This window comes from Peromyscus leucopus, chromosome 2, assembly GCF_004664715.2.
Source record: "Peromyscus leucopus breed LL Stock chromosome 2, UCI_PerLeu_2.1, whole genome shotgun sequence".
Taxonomy (NCBI): Eukaryota; Metazoa; Chordata; class Mammalia; order Rodentia; family Cricetidae; genus Peromyscus; species Peromyscus leucopus.
Genome location: NC_051064.1, coordinates 129,458,597 through 129,474,479, shown reverse-complemented (window position 1 = coordinate 129,474,479; position 15,883 = coordinate 129,458,597). Strand labels below are relative to the sequence as shown.

The 15,883-nt window shown below is 52.2% G+C and overlaps 2 protein-coding genes across 2 annotated transcripts in view; one reads left to right on the top strand and one right to left on the bottom strand.

The window, feature by feature from the left end:
- Window positions 1–2,124, top strand: part of Znf362 (zinc finger protein 362) — a 32,997-nt gene extending 30,873 nt beyond the window's left edge. Inside the window, exon 9 of the mRNA XM_028855810.2 lies at window positions 373–2,124. Within this exon, the coding sequence (XP_028711643.1) occupies window positions 373–489 (117 nt within the window). The 3' untranslated portion in view covers window positions 490–2,124. The remainder of the gene's footprint in view (window positions 1–372) is intronic.
- A 6,270-nt stretch (window positions 2,125–8,394) lies between these two features.
- Window positions 8,395–14,752, bottom strand: A3galt2 (alpha 1,3-galactosyltransferase 2). Its single transcript, XM_028855807.2, has 5 exons — window positions 14,509–14,752; window positions 13,063–13,146; window positions 12,817–12,906; window positions 12,395–12,532; window positions 8,395–10,084 (listed from the first exon to the last, which is right to left on the bottom strand). The coding sequence occupies exons 1-5, from the start codon at window positions 14,619–14,621 to the stop codon at window positions 9,397–9,399; spliced, it is 1,113 nt and encodes a 370-aa protein (XP_028711640.1). The 5' UTR covers window positions 14,622–14,752; the 3' UTR covers window positions 8,395–9,396.
- Window positions 14,753–15,883: the final 1,131 nt, after the last annotated feature.

Sequence of the window (15,883 nt, the reverse complement as noted above, 5' to 3'; positions counted from 1 at the left end):
ACCCGAACAGATAAAGACGTGGATGTAGGGTGTGATGGCACTCAGGGCTGGGTTCACACTGTATATCTCCCTACCGCTGTTGATGACGAGCTGCCAGCTTGGCACTTGGGAGGTGCAGGGTTTGGGGTGGGAACTGTTGATGGCGAGCCTCGTTGCCTGTCAGCCCTGTCCCGCACCTCCAGCCAGCACTGAGTAGGACTGGACTCCAACAAAGAGCAGAATCACCCCCGGCAGCGGCAGCAGCCCTAGAACCCATCCCATAGGGAACAACCGAACCCCAGGGCTGTGGCTGCAGCCCCAGCTGGGCTGCCCTCCGTGGCCGCTTTGGGAACTGCAGCCTCTGTTGTGATAACGTCTTCCATCTGCCTGCAGGAGACCTACCTGATGAAGCACATGTCCAAACACACAGTGGTGGAGCACCTGGTGAGCCATCACTCACCCCAGAGGACGGAGTCCCCCGGCATCCCGGTGCGAATCTCCCTGATCTGAGCCCACCTGTGGCGCCGCCCCGCCCACTTGGCCGACGCAGACCCAGGCAGCACCCAGCCTAACTCCTGCTGGGCCTCCAGGAACCACCAAGCTCTCTCGTGACGACCTTTCCAACCTGCCAGAAAGCTTGGCCCGCAGAAGCCCTGCCTGGTCCGGCTCCTGGGCAGCCAGGCCAACTGCAAGATTCTGGACTGTTCTGGTGGCATCCAAAGACGATCTCAGAGCACTTTGAACCTGTCTGTTGGGTTTTCTTTTTGTTTCCTCTCCCTCACTTGCTTCACTGTTTTCTTGGTTTTTTTTTTTTTTTTTTAAGTTTGTTTTGGAAATAACAAAAAGGATATTTATTGGCCAGAATGTTGGTGCTGCTAAGAACGAGAAATTAAAAGGACTGGACAGACGGATACAGAGAACCGGAGGGCAGCGTGGGACCTTCTCTGGCCATTGCCTCAGGTCTTGAGGGGAGGCTCAGGCCTGGGGTTCTGAACTTCAAAGGGGACCCTCCCCCAGGTGGGAGGAGACAGGAGACAGCTGGAATGAGCCCTTCAGCCCCGTCGCCCAGCTCAAGCTGCCTGAGCCTTGTCCTAGCCTTCCCTGGGCGGAGGGCTCGGCAGCTGCCAGGGCTGCCTGTCTTCAGGGCATGGAAACAGGAGGGGTCTGGAGAGCCGCGGGACCAAAGGGTGCAGTGACGGCTGGGTGGTGAGCCCAGGGAAGTGGGTTGGGGAGGTGCCTGGTGAGGCCTGGCTCCTCCCCTGCTGCCCTGAAGACCACCCCAGTCTACCTCGGTGCTGGCCAGGAAACCTATCGGCTACCTCTCCCACCACTGCAGACTGTGGGCAGGGGGATGGGGATGGAGTGGGTCTGGGGCTAAGACTTCCTTCAGAATTCCCTCCAGAAGGGGACAGTGCCCAGGGAGGGGTTGTCTTTCTTGCCACAGAAGAGGACTCCCCAACCCAGACCCCAGGCCCTGCAGCAGGGATAGGATCCTCCAAAGGAGGTCCCAGGAGCAGACCCTGCCCCCAGTCCCCCCAGACATCCCAATCCGAAAGCCATGCGTGTCCATGTATATAGGAACTATGTACAGAGCCCAGAGAAGCCCTTCCACACCCCCCCAGAGAAGAAGAAAACTAGACAAAACTCATCTATATATTCTGTATCTGGAGTCCGTTTGAATATTAACTGTGTTATTTTTATACACTTTTTAAGCCTTAACTCGCCATTGATTTACCAGTTTAACGTTTCCTGGGGTTTCTTTTCCACTGGGGGGCTCTCTGCCCCCCACCCCACCCCTTTGTTTGCGTCGTCGGATACTCAGTATTGTAGCTTTTCGTCCGCATGTTACTACCCTGTAAATACGCTGTTCCGATGCTGTTAACACCCTTGGCTTTTTTTCTATGGGACCTCCAGGCCACCATATTTAGAAATAGTTACCTTATTAAAAAAGAGAAAATGGTCTGTGGCTTCTCAGTCTGCATCTCGGTGGCAGGGAGGCGAGGGCAGGTGGCCCTCGGAGCTTCAGGAGAGAAGCCGAGGTGCTGATTAAGGAAGGGGGTGGAGCTAGACGAATCGGATGTGGGGGAGGATCCTTAAAGGGGGCTCTTTGTATCTCTGATGTGAAGAATAAACTGAACCTACACACCCGGGTGGTGGAGGCGTCCGGAGTGCGTGGTGCTGTGTCGGGTGCTGTGTGGGAGAGCAGGCTGGACCACCGCTGCCCTGCTCCGCCCCATGGTTGGGAAGGGAGGCCGATCCATGGCCACGTGCTTCGTGCTGGCATGCTACACAATGCCCCGCGGAAGGGGCTGCAACCCAAGAGAAGCATTTTGTGTCCAGTTAAGTGGCAGGGATGTCGTGCGTACCCGGTTTTTCTGGTTTTGAAACTTGTGTTAGGTATACTAGGTTCTGTTTCCCCCTCGGCCTTCTGGTCACCCATCACAAGAGCCTGGTCTGTGGAAGCTGTTCTAGGGTTGGGGTAGGGATGGGCTCATGGAGATACATTCACATACGTTTTCCTCCATGGTGGAGTCGGTGTGTTGATGTCTCGGAGGGGCAGAAGGGGACTACAAGAGCAAATCCCCCCAAGTTTATCAAGGTTGGCCTTGCAAAGGTGTCCTAGTGGAGACTGGTGACCCAGCTCCGGGTCACCAACGGAGCCTCTCTGAAGCACATCTCCCCAGGAAGGAAGCAGAATGTCTGTCAGACTCTCAGTGCGACAGATACCTGGGAGAGCTCATAGGAGGACTGATTGCTTTCGGCTTACGGTTCTAGTCCACTGGCTCTTGGCCGTCAGGTTAGGACTGAGGCTTGAGCCTTGAGGAGAGCGGGCTGTATAGAGGACATATTCACTCTGTGGCAGCCAGGAAGCAGAGAGACAGAGGAAGACGTGGGGACAAGACATGTCTTCTATTGTTTCTGGGCCTGTGTGGGGCCAATCAAGCCTCAGTGTTGAAAGGTGTGGACGTGGGGGGCGGAAATGGGCAAATTCCCCGCCTGGCTGTAACGCGAGTGAGCTCCAGCACTTTGCAGCAGTGTGCCCATCCCCTCTGAAACCCAGCGCGCACAGGGCTTTGTTTTCACAGTCCTGTCCTCATTCTGGGCTCTGTTGAAACTTCTACTAACTTTTCCAAATTCTTCCCACAAACCCTTCCCAGATAGTCACAGCGGTGACCTAGTTCTCTGGTAGAAATTGTTTTGTGTGCAGACTTTTCATCCTGTGACAAATGGCAGATGGTTTACAGGAAGCGAGGTGGGCTTGGGCCGATGGTTTCTGTCTGTGGCACAGCCCATGGCTGGCTGGTTCCATTGTTTCGGGGTCTGTGGGAGGCAGAACAGCCCCATGGAAGGGCTTGGAAGAGCACAGTTGCTCACCTCAGAGTGAGAGAGACAGAAAGTTGTGAGAGGCACCATGCCCTTCAAAGGCCTCTCGGGGGGCCTGCTCCCTCCAACCAGGCTCCCCCCACATGTCAGCAAATCATGAGTGTGAATGGATTAATCCAATGACTAGGTCAGAGCCTTCAAGCCACAGTTGTGTCTCAGGAGTTGGCTCCACCCTTGAGGACCAAGCCTTTTGGGGATGCACTTCGTATCGATGTGATATCAATGTTTTACCATTGAACCAAGAATGGATGTGGTCTTGCACAGAACCACCATGGTTTTGGTAACCTTACAGGCCTGGGGTCTTTCTCTAAGGTTGATCTTTGTGTTCAGCTGTAATGGAAAGAACTGGACTCTGGCAGCCATATCTGTCACGTTACCTCATTACCTATGTTATCCACACTTGATTGGCCAGAGGTGACTCAGTAAATACACACACACACACACACACACAGAGCTGGAGAATTCTCTCCGGGTCCCACCAAGCCCCAGCAGTCCGACAGCCCACTTACAAAATAAACACACAGATGCTTATATTATTTACAAACTGTATGGCCGTGGCAGGCTTCTTGCTAATTGTTCTTATATCTTAAATTAACCCATTTCTATAAATCTACACCTTGCCACATGGCTTGTGGCTTACCGGCATCTTCACATGCTGCTTGTCATGGCGGCAGCTGTCAGTGTCTCCCTGACTCAGCCTTCCACCTCCCAGAATTCTCCTCTCTCCTTATCCCGCCTACACTTCCTGCCTGGCTACTGGTCAATCAGTGGTTTATTTATTAACATATTTTCCATACAGAACGATATCCACAGCACACACACACACACACACATACACACAGGCAGCCAGTGGTCCAGCAGCTGCCCTGGCCCATAAGATCAGATGGTACACACCTCCCCAATTACACATTCAGGAGTGTTAGTGGTTTGTCCTCAGCCATGACCTGTCCACGTGTCCACCAGTGTGGAGGCCAAAGGCTAACCCTGAGTGCCAGTCTTCAGGCTCTGTCCACTTCCTTGGTCTTTACTTTTTTGAGCCTGGCTCTCTCATGTCCCGGAGGCTCACTGACTACCCTGGCTGGCCAGGAGCACAGGAACCTGCCTGTCTTTGCCTCCACAGCCCTGGAGTTACTGCTACTCCCCACACTCAGCTTTTTGATATGTGTTCTAAGGATGAACCCAGATCCTCACGCTTGCGCAGGAAACGCTTGACCAACTGAGCTGTCACCTGTCTTCCTGAAGAGCCAGTGACTAAAGTATTTACCAGCTAGTCATTGTATGGCACTGCCTCTCCAGTCAGCCTCTCCATTCCACGTGTCAGGAAGAAGTTAGGAGATGGTAGACAGCTGTACTGGAAGACCCTAGAGACTAGGTGCTGGCGTGGCTGTGTTCGGCCAAACTCAAGCAGAAGAGAAAGGAGGCAGAGAATGTGGCCAGAGGATTGGCCCCAGGAGACTAGAGCAGTGATTGCCTCAGTTCCTGAGACTTTCGGTCTTCAATCTCTTGCCATATTTCATTTCCTGTTTGTTCTGGCCCTCTAGTACCTGGGCCACACCTAGATTTTGCCTGTAGTGCTGATGCTCAAGGAACCAAGATTCTGATTTTCATCCCCTCCCCTGGGTGTAGCTAGAGTTTTCCTGCCTCGCCCACAGTCAGGACAAATCTTTGTCACCTGCCAGTCCCACAGCCGCTCAGACCCAACCAAGTAAACACAGAGACTTATATTGCTTACAAACTGTATGGCTGTGGCAGGCTTCTTGCTAACTGTTCTTATAGCTTAAATTAATCCATTTCCATAAATCTATACCTTGCCACAGGGCTCATGGCTTACCGGTATCTTTACATGCTGCTTGTCCTGGCGGCGGCTGGCCGTGACTCCTTCTGCCTTCCTGTTCTTTCTTTTCTCCACTCTGTTAGTCCTGCCTATACTTCCTGCCTAGCCACTCGCCAATCAGTGTTTTATTTATTGACCAATCAGAGCAATTTGACATACAGACCATCCCCCAGCACCTGGGAATGTGTGGGCAAGTCCTATAGATGCAAGGGCCGTGGTGGCAACCAGAAAAATCTCTGTAGAAGTGAGGTTTTCCTCCTTTCCTGTTCCCGAGAAGGTGCCATCCTGTTCCACCCTGTAGTTTCTTGCATCCTCTCCTTGCTCCTCAGAGGGTCTCCTTCAGCAGCACATGGCTGCCCATGGTATCGGTCTGGGAAGTCCTTGCTCATGCTCCTTACTCCCCTAGAAATCTGGGATCCTCTATTCTTAGGAGAATCCCTTACACTCCATGGCAATGGGGACAGGCAGAGTGTGTGGGGGGGAGGGCAAGATGTTTACTGAAGCATCATGGCAACCCACCACCCACCCCACCCCACCACACCCCACCACACACACACACACACACACACACACACACACTGCAAGGAGGATGATTCCTGCCTTCCCCATGTTTCCTGTGAATAAGCTGATACCCTGCACAGGTAGGAAACTTGCCTACATCACACAGCGTTCATAGACTTGGGAAGGCTTACAAGATATTCCTGGCTCGTGGTCAGTGCTCCAGTGGGGCGGAGCTTGTTAGAACTGGTGAAGGTGCAGGGTGAGGTGGAGGGTGAGCATTGTCCCACGAGAGAAGGACTGTGCCAGCTCATAGCCAGCACCCACCTGCCTTTAAGCACCCTTGGACCATTTAGCCCCTCGTTCAGTGTCCAAGGGGCTTTGTTGAATACTCACTATGAGGCTTGGCATTTATTCACCTGGTGAAGACCCCAGGAAGCAGAAAGGATGGATTGCTCAGTGCTGGAATCCATACCAGAACCGGCTTGTAAACAGTATCAGATTGTAAAACATCATTGGGGTGGGTCAGACGAATAGCTAGAGTGACTGCCCTACTTGAGAACAGTGGAGGCTGCTAAAATACAAAGTCAGGCAGGATCATCCTGTCTCCACAAGCTTGTGCCAGTGTGCCTGCTAGGGCCCTCGGATCTGAACTCATGCGCTCATGTTTGCTAGCAGACACGTAATTGAGTCTCCTCAGCACCCTGTGTCTTTCTCACAGAGAATGAGAACAATAGTGCAGGCATGCATGAGGAAATTCAGCCACCACCTCTTCTTCCTCCTCCTCCCTCTTTCCGACTTTCCCTTTTCTGTTTTTTTTTTGTTTGTTTTTGTTTTTGTTTTTTTTTAATGTTCACTCTATAGTAGAAAATACTATAAGGATCTTTTTGGTTTTTCGAGATAGGGTTTCTCTTTGTAGCTTTGGTTCCTGTCCTGGAACTCACTCTGTAGACCAGGCTGGCCTCAAACTCACAGAGATCCACCTGCCTCTGCCTCCCGAGTGCTGGGATTAAAGGCGTGCGGCACCGCTGCCCAGCTGCTATAAAGACCATTTTTAAATCACTAGTTTCCTCAAATATGCACACGCCACACTGCAGACTGGGGGTGATACCACGGCAGAGCCCCCGACGGGAATGCCTGCCGAACCTTCTCAGTGGCTAGTTCCTGAAGGGAGTTGGGCTGGGCAAGAGGGATTAACCTCACTCTCCTGCTGCTGACATCAAGAACTTGAACAGATCCTGTCTGGGCAGTTTGGGTCCCTCTTTGTGCCCAGGTCTCTTAATTACTTCAAAAGATGCACTCAGTGAGGTCAGAGGTGAAAGGGACCGGGGAAGGGGATGCATCCCTTCCTGGGGTCCTGGGTAGTGTTAAGCAATGTCAAAAATCTCTTAAAATTACTGCCATCATTAATGGTAAGTTCTTGGAGCCCTTGTAAACATTCCCTCTGATGTTCACTGTCCTGTAAATCAGCAAAGCCGTAGGGGAGGGGCAACTTGACTCCACCTTACCAGATGTTGGCCTCTCCCTAGCTGCCTAAGCAAAGGATGTCAGCCAAACAGCGTCTGGACGCCCTCATGCCAGCACCAGCCGCCTTGCACAGTCCACGGACACCTTGAGAATGCCACACAACAGCCCCAACTGGTGACCGGCTCTTTGAAGGCACAGCTTTAACCATGATTATTTGAAACAGGCTTTTGGCTGTCAAAGCCTTTGTGAGTTCTAGAAGACTCCATAACTATTCCCTTACAGAGAGGAGGTCTAGCAGAAGGGACACTGTGAGTATGGTAGAGACATAAGGCTGGGTTGGTTCAAACATCTCTGTAACACAAATTGCTAAACGTTCTTATTAATAAAAAAAAAAAAAAAAAAAAAAAAAAAAAAAAAAAAAACCTGAAGCTAGATATTGAGGTAAAAGCTGAAAGATCAGAGAAACAGAACAAACCACAGCCAACCTTATCTTGCCAACTCCTCAGACTAAAGAGCCTTTGAGTCCTCACCCAAAACGGTCGTAGCTGAACTGCTGCTAAAAGGCTTCTAGTTCCTGGTCCTCACGCCTTATATACCTTTCTGCTTTCTGCCATCACTTCCTGGGATTAAAGGCATGTGTCCTTTCCAAGCAAAGACATGAGATCTCAAATCCTGGGATTAAAGGTATGTGCCACCACTGCCTGGCTCTGTTTCCAGTGTGACCTTGAACTCACAGAGATCCAGATCTCTGCTTCCCAAGTGATAGGTGTATGTCACCAATGTCTGACCTCTATGTCTAATCTAGTGGCTGGTTCTGTCCTCTGATCCCCAAATAAGTTTTATTTGTTAAGAGTACAAACAAAATATCAACACATTTCCCTTTTTTGTCTAAAATAAAGAAGTTATGACTAATATAAGAAAAACTATATGCAATAAGTACAATAAGTATATACAATATATACAGTCAAGAATTATATTAACAATGTCCAGTCCATTAACATTTGACACATTTAGACAAATAATTTCATTATTTATCCTATTTTGGTGAGTCCAATACAAAATTTGTATACAATATAAAAAAATCCAATCCAGTGTAAAATATTTAAAACTAGTAGTTGCCTTTTAAAAGTAGGTTCAATAATCTACCTTTTTTTATCTTATCATATCCATATTCTCTCTTTTTTTCATTCAGAGTAGATTTAATAAGCAACCTTTTATCTTATCATTTATCTTCCCTTTTTTCTTCTCAGAATAAATTCAATAATCTACCCTTTTATCCTGTTATTTATCCTATATAGAACTAGATGTCCAGCTGCTCTTAGTGAGCCGGTGGGGGCGGAGGTGGGGTGGGGAAGACGATACTCCCACGCTGCTTCCCTGACATTGCACTGTTAGGCCCATAAAGGGCTTCTCTTGAATGGTCTTGCCAATGTTTAAGGGTGAGGGCTGATCTAGTAGCATGAAGGACGAGTTAGCATAGCGACCCGCAGAACAGTGGAGATGAAAGGGGCGGTTACAGCTAGCCGTGGTCATCAGGCCACGCCACACCAGCGACAAGAAGCCAGCTGCTTGGGAGCCCAAGGCGAAGTGTTCCCTGGGTCAGCCAGGCAAGCTGCACAAGTGGGAAGCCAGCAGCGGGTTGATGGAGGAGGAAGAGGCAGTTGAACAAGAGGGGCCACAGAGCATGAACAAGACGAATCGCGGAGGCAGAGAGGAGGAGGAGCTGAGGACCAAGGGAAGAGAAACGGAAGGCCCTGGTCACAGGAATGCTTCCAGACAGCTGTCAAGCCTCAGATACTGAAGGCTCAGAGGCTGTAAGCACTGTCAAGGTCTGGGGAACCCTGAAACCTAAGACCACGTAGAAGCTGCAACCAAGGACTAAGATAGGCAAAGTTTTAACACCAGAAAGCGTACCTTGCGACCCCCACCTGCTTGCTGAGGGCAAGCTGACATGCTTGACCAACACCTGCCTAAGTAGAGCTTCCTCTCGCCTTTCCATAATTTGCATCTGGTTAGAGCAAAGGGATTCTCCAGCCAGCTGATTGGTTAATAGAGTCTACAGGTCCCAGGAACAGGAACCTCTTTTGAAGACCTCTGAGCTCCACAGTCCCCTTCCAGGGGCACTGTAACCGGCCTCCAGCTGGCTCCATGGTCTTGAAACATCATGTGATCCCCACTCCACACCCGCAGTGCCCAAGATGCTCCTGGCCGCCCGGCCCGCCCAGGGGAGCCTGCTAGTTTCGCACTAATGCATACTCCTTGGGCTCCCAGAGCAGGCGAGGGTAGTGGATCTCTGGCTTCCAGCCAATTTGCTGGTCCCAGCAGAACTCAGGCGACAGCAGCTTGGTGGGCTTGTACAGCCAGAAGAACTTGTTGAGGTGGCTCTCGTCGTGCCAGAGCGCCTCGATGCCACGCTCACGGTCCCGCTGCTGGCCAAGCGCACAGTGGGCCGTCAGCTTGCGCAGCGCCGCCACACTGCCCCCGAACACCGCCGCGTGGTAGTAGAAGTCGCCCTCTCCCAAGCCCAGCGCGGCCGCCGATCGCTTGTCCCGCTCGTAGGGCAGCAGCCACCGCGGCCAGCGGTAGTGCCAGGCGTGCAGCTGCGCCACCAAATCAGACAGCGCCTCGGGCCCGAAGTTACCAGTGAAGTGCTGGTCTACGTCCAGGCAAAACACATAGTCAGCTTCCTGCCCCAGCGGCCCTCCCAGGGCCTCGTGTAGCGTGTGCATGCGCGCCATGGACACGTCCTGCCAGCGGCTCTCTCGCAGCACGGGTTCCACCCGCAGCAGGCGACCCTGGCCCAGGGCTATGTAGGGCACGGCTTCCGGGCGATCAGTGAACACGTAGTACACCACGCTCTGACCCACCATAAAGTGCTGCTCGGCAGATTCCAGGAAGTGTTCCAGGTACTTCTCCAGGTACCTGCCAGGAGTCAGGCCAGAGTTAGTCCTGCCATCCTCCACCCCTGCCCACACCGGGCCAAGCAAACCCTGATCTCCAGCCTTGGAATGGTGGATCAAAGGGGATTGAAAGCTGTCTATCACTTCTGGAAGGGAAGAGTTGCTCTGCCCTGTTCCCTTGAATACCGACTTGTTCTGACTCTTCTGACCCAGGCAGTAACTGAGGATGCTGGACCATCCTTGGAGAGCAGGAAGTGTTTGCAGTACTCTGAGCCTTGTGGAAGGGGGTCCCAGGACCAGAGACTGCTATGATGCAAGGAAGCCTGTGCTGTTTAGGTTTTTTTTTGTTGTTGTTGTTTTTTTTTTTTTTTTTTTTTTTGTCAACTTGACACAAGTCAGGGTCATCGGGGAAGAGGTAACTTCAATTGAGCAAATGCCTCCATCAGATTGGCCTGTAGGCAATGATGTGGGAGGGCCTAGCCGACTCTAGGTGGGTCCATCGCTGGGCGGGTGGTCCTGGGGTATATATAAGACAGCAGGCTGAGCAAGTCTGTGGGGACCAAGGCGGTAAGCAGCATTCCTCCATGGTCTGTGCTTCAGTTCCTGCCTCCAGGTTCCTGCCCTGACTTCTTTTCCTGGTCCTTTCTAACTGAAGTAAGATGAAATAAACCCTTTCCTCTCCAAATTGTTTTTAGTCATGATGCTACCACAGCAATAGAAATGTAAATTAATACAAAACCCAAGCCAGCCATGGAGGGAGCTTGTTTGGAGTGAGAGGAATCGGTGGGTTTTTGATTGTTCATCTTTCTGTTGAGACTCAGACCGCTGGTGGTGAGGAGCCCTTCCTGGGAGGTCCTGAATTCCTGACTAGCAATTTATTTTAAGCCATAATGTTTTTGGCCATTCTTTACACTTGACAAGCAGAGTGCTCAGAATACTGACAGTTTGCATCCCTGGTAACCTGGGTCACCAACCGGAAGTTTGAAGGACTAGTAATCAAGCCTACAGCTTAGAGTTGGGGGGCCAGACTCTTGACTTGCCTATGCTCTGCTTCTGGCGGACCTGTGGAGATCTGGACTCACAGGTCAGCATCTCAGAGGGTCGGATTCACACCAGGAAGGGGTCCTGAAATCTCACTTTCTGGAGCCTCTGGCCCCTAGAGTATTCTCTTGCCTCCCTCATGGCTGCAGGCACAGAGGCTGGAGGAGCTGCCATGCCTAAGTGGTCCAGCCCACCTGTCCCCTTCCTCACCCTTGGGCCAGCCCTGTGGATCTTTCAGCCACCTTGGGTTACAATGACCCCAGAGGCTTTCTCTCCTTTATGTGGGGTTTGGGATGCAGTTAGAGAAGAAACCTGAACAGTTTTCTGGGGCATCCAATGGCCCAGAATTCTTTGCCCAGGGCTTTGGGTTTCTCTTCCTGGGTGGGCATTCTCAGTTTAGTCCGCAGGAGGCTGGCCCACTTCCCGAGCTATCCTGCACTCCACTGCTCTGTGACTTAGGGCTGTAGGTCCGATTCGACAGGCGGCAGGAGTCTCCTTCGCACCACTTTGGAAAGTAGCCGCCACCTTGGACCGTCTCTCCCCCCCACAGTGGGAGGGCAATGTCCTATCTTTTGTCCCTCCCACCTCCCCAGCTCCTCCTACACCTGAGGCCCATCCTTTGGGAGCCTCGCCTGCCACCATTTTGTCCTCCTCAGTTACCTGCTTCTGTGGCTGCTCCCTTGACATGGTCACCCGGACTGTGTCCCTGTGTGGGACCCTCATGCATTCAGCTCGCTTACCCCTCTCTTTCACCCACAAACTGTCCCGCCTCACTCAGCTCTGTGATCTGGCAGTTGCCTGTCCTGTCACTCTCCAAGTCCACCCGCGCTCATGTCCTTCTTTACCTAGCCTGGGGTCACCCCGTTCCACATTCCCGAGCTCCCAGCCCTTCTCTTCATCGGGCTTCCCTGGCAAAGCCTCACTGCTCCTGTGTCCTCTACCCTGAGTCCCTTCCTTTAGCCAGAGGCTAGCCCCTTCCCCCTCATTAGCCCGAGACGATCTTTTTTGTCCTCACTACAAACCCGGTGTCTCGGTGTGCGCCAGACCTACCCCAGGCATGTTCCTTTTTAGGAGTAGTTCTGAGCCCTGGCTACTGGGCTGGGGGGCTCTGGCATTGCTGTCCAGGAAGGAGACAGGAGACGTGCGTTCGTGCTCTCCCGAGGGCCTGAAACAATGGGTGTGGCCTGTAGCTGCGCTAGGAGTTCCTATGACGTGGAACAAGGCTCCGTGAATCCCTGTGCCCACCCTCCTGCTCGCTACCTAGAAGCACGGTCCCCTCCCTGGGCCTTACCTGCCTACAGCAAAGACTGTCAGCCCAATGGTGAGGTTCTGCCGTCTCGCCTCTTGCTGGGCTTCGTGTGGGTCAAAGATGCCATCCCAAATAATCGGCGCTCTCCAAGAGGTACAGGTCAGGACTTCAGGTCGGGCCCTGGTCATGAGCACGAGGAGCAGGAAAGACAGTTCTGTCCACCCAACTGCTTGGCACCTGCTCCTTGCCACGTCCCCATTGCTCGGCGCTAGGGACCCACAGACCTGTCCCTAAGAACCCTTAGCTTAGAACCAACCAAACACAGACGGGGGGGATGTGTGACCTGGTGGAGCTCCTGGCCTCCCAAAGACAGAATGCCTGGGTGTGGGTGGGAGAGGCCAGAGCCCTGGGGCAGACCTGTATAGTCTGTGGACATTCTGAGTGGGAAAGTGGTGGCTGCTTACCAGTGCCGCAGGCCACCTGTGAAGTTGTCCCTCAGCAGAGGCCTTGTATCTGTGGGGCAGATGCCCATGGGGACTAAGCCTTCTAAGTACCTGTAGGTGCAATAAACAGGAAGGGGCATTTGGCATGTTCCTTCTTTGGTGAGGAGGGTCAATGGAACCTTTGCCCAGGCTAAGCCAGCTACCGCCTTCCTTCCCTCCTGGGGGCCCCTGGAAAGATGCTCTTTAACCCTGGCCCTGGGGGAGTACCTGACAATATGGAGCCTGTGTAGGAACAGGCCTGAGACGCCGAATGCACACAGGAGGAGTTGCCACAGAAGTCTCTTCTTGGCCCTGGGGGGGGGGGGGGGAATGGAGGGCTTCAGTGACGAACTTCACAGGAGAAATCATTGCCTGATTTTCCCGCTTCATTGGCTTTCTGAGTAGGAACCTGTTATTCTCGTCACACAGCACAGACATTCAGAAAGGACTCAAGAGTTTGCCTGGCGCACAGCCTTTGCAGTTCTGCATGGAGGTGGCCAGTGGTATCAGTCTCTCAGATGAGATGGTCTGAGCAGAGAAGGCACATACAGATAGCACAGCCCCTTCCTCCTCTGACTCCCCCACAGATGGTGGCACAGTGGACAATCTGTCCTAGGCCTTGCAGGCGTTGCTGACTATTGTATCTTTCTGATAATATATAACACATCTTATATCTCGGAGTTTAAAGACAACGGGTCTTCACAGTGCTCGGGATCAAACCCAGGGCCTCACACATTGGATAGCATACTATCATTGAGCTGCAGCCTCTCTTAACTCCCCCCCCCCCCGCCCCCTTCATCTCAGTACTTAAAGAAGTTCCCATCCTCTCCCCCAGCTGCCCCTCATGCCTTAGGCTGGAGAAGCTCATCTGCCTAGCAGGATCTAAGGAGCACTGAGTCTGGATTTTGGTTTGGACAGCAGTGTGTCAGGGTATGAGTTTAGGTGGGCCTGGGGAATAGTAGCGTTCAGGTTTGCTGTGCTTAATGAGTTGGGGTGAGGCTGATCTTGTGGGGTGAAAGTTCAAGAGGAGAAAAGAATTTGTGGTTTGCTGGGGGGGCGGGGGCGGGGTGGACGGGGAGAAGGGGAGGGGGGGGGCATGTCGGTGGTGGCCTGTTCTCCCTGGACTACTATTCCTCCAACCAAGCTCAAAGGTCCTGGCTTGGAGGGAGTAGGTATTGAGATTTGTTCATGGCTAGCTGTCTTTTGTAAGAGCCCCATAGGAAAGAACAGATATGGGGACCAGGTGCCTGTTTGGAACTCTGGTCACTTTTTATTAGCAAGGCTGGCCCTCTGGGCATCACTCTTCATTTGTGAGATGAAGTAATGAGAATAATATCCTTGGAGGCTGAACCTGATCTTGGAGTCAATATCAGCTAGATGACCAGAACTCGTTGAACTTCAGCTGCTAAGGGCACACACTGATAAAGCTTCCTACTTACGGTCTCTTCTGATAATCTCTTATCTCTAGTCTCTGCCTGCCCTGTAACTCCCCTGCCAGTTTCTGTGGCCTCTTTCAGGAAGGCCTCCTCTATCAGATTCCCTTATCACTTGGAATGGCTCCACACCTATGAACCTAGGATTTGCTCAAAGCAGGTGTGGGTACCCTCTTACCTGCATGCAGCCCCCGGCCCCCCAGGCGTCCACCCTCCCCCCACTCCGCGCATGCTCACCTACCGTGGTAGTCCCCAGGTTGGCTTCCCTTGGCCTCTTTGTCTCTGTCCTTCCTGTTTTCTGTAGCCTCCATGTGACCCTGGCCAGCTCAATCCCGATTCAACCCCCAGAGCCATCTCCTAAAAGACCAACCTCGGGTAGCAAGGTTTGTGTCACATCAGCAGCTAAATCCCCAAAGGGGAAAAATGCATTTAGTAGTCAAATACATGGAAAAATGTTCACCCTTACTACTAGGCAAAGACATACAAATTAGAACCCAGTAGCAGGTTTTGTTTATAAAATGATTACAAAAAAAAAAAAAAAAAAGCTATGATAAAATTAGCCAGGTTGCCAGCATACCGTGTTAGAAAGGGGGCTCCTGGCTTGCTGGTGGAGTCCTAGGCTTTGGGGGAGCTACTTAGCTTTCAGTACCCGCGGGTTGACAGCCCCAGGTCAAGACGTTGGTCAGTGTCGGCTTGGCTCTGCTCTTGGCATTATATTTTGGTCACAGTGTGGCATCAAGCTTTGTGCTGGGTCCAAGATGTCAGGGTAAGTGAGATGGTCGGAAAAGTCATCTTCAGGATGGGGGGGTGAGGATGATGTGGTCACATGGAGGAACGTGGAGTGAGAGCAGACCTCTGCACAGTGAACCCTGGGAAGAGGCTACACACAAGGACTAGTCCAGTGTGGTACATCAGCCTGGGAGGAGAAGGAGGAAGTCAGGAGGCTTTCCCGGACCTCCTGGAGGACTGGACCTGTCAACCAGCTTCAGAGAACTTTTAGATAGGGATGTTCGGAAAGGCTAGTCTACAGTAAGGAAACACCAGTGCACCCAGGGAACTCCCATTATGGAAAGGTTTTGTGTGAGAAGGTGTTGGCGTAACTCCATTTGAAAAAAAAAAAAAAAAGTGGAGTTACTCAGACTCAACTTTGGACCAGACATGGTGGCTGGGTGGGAGGTCATGACTGGAAATCCAGTTAGGGGCCAGGAGTTACTGGGGTGTGAGGCAGAGCGTTGGTGGCTGAGTGGAGAGGAACAAGTAGTGGAGGGCTGAACGATGGGCAGGGTGTGGTCGTTGATGGCAGAGATGTCTAGTATTTGGATCTGTCTGGTTGGGGGTAAGGCCTGGAGCTCACCGGAGAGTCCTGGGGTTCACCAGGAGGGCAGGAGTGTCATGGAGAAGAGCACAGGGGTGGAGGAGGCCAGCCCAGGCATTGAGTGCTGGGTCTGTCTGTGCCAGGTGACGGGGTGGAAGCTGATGTAAGTGGGAGCTTGTAATAAAAAGGCGTGGAGGGATATGGACTATTTTCCTAAGGCTGGGCTCTAAAGAGCAGACAGATGGAAGCTGAAGAAGTCAAAGATTTGCAGTTGATGGAGACATGGTTTCCTCTGACGGCT

Coding starts and splice junctions, on each gene's coding strand:
- A3galt2 (XM_028855807.2), bottom strand. CDS start 14,621: ATGGCTCTGGGGGTTGAATCGGGATTGAGCTGGCCAGGGTCACATGGA. Junction 13,147..14,508: donor CCAACCTGGGGACTACCACG/GTAGGTGAGCAT, acceptor CCCCCCCCCCAG/GGCCAAGAAGAGACTTCTGT. Junction 12,907..13,062: donor CACAGGCTCCATATTGTCAG/GTACTCCCCCAG, acceptor TTGCACCTACAG/GTACTTAGAAGGCTTAGTCC.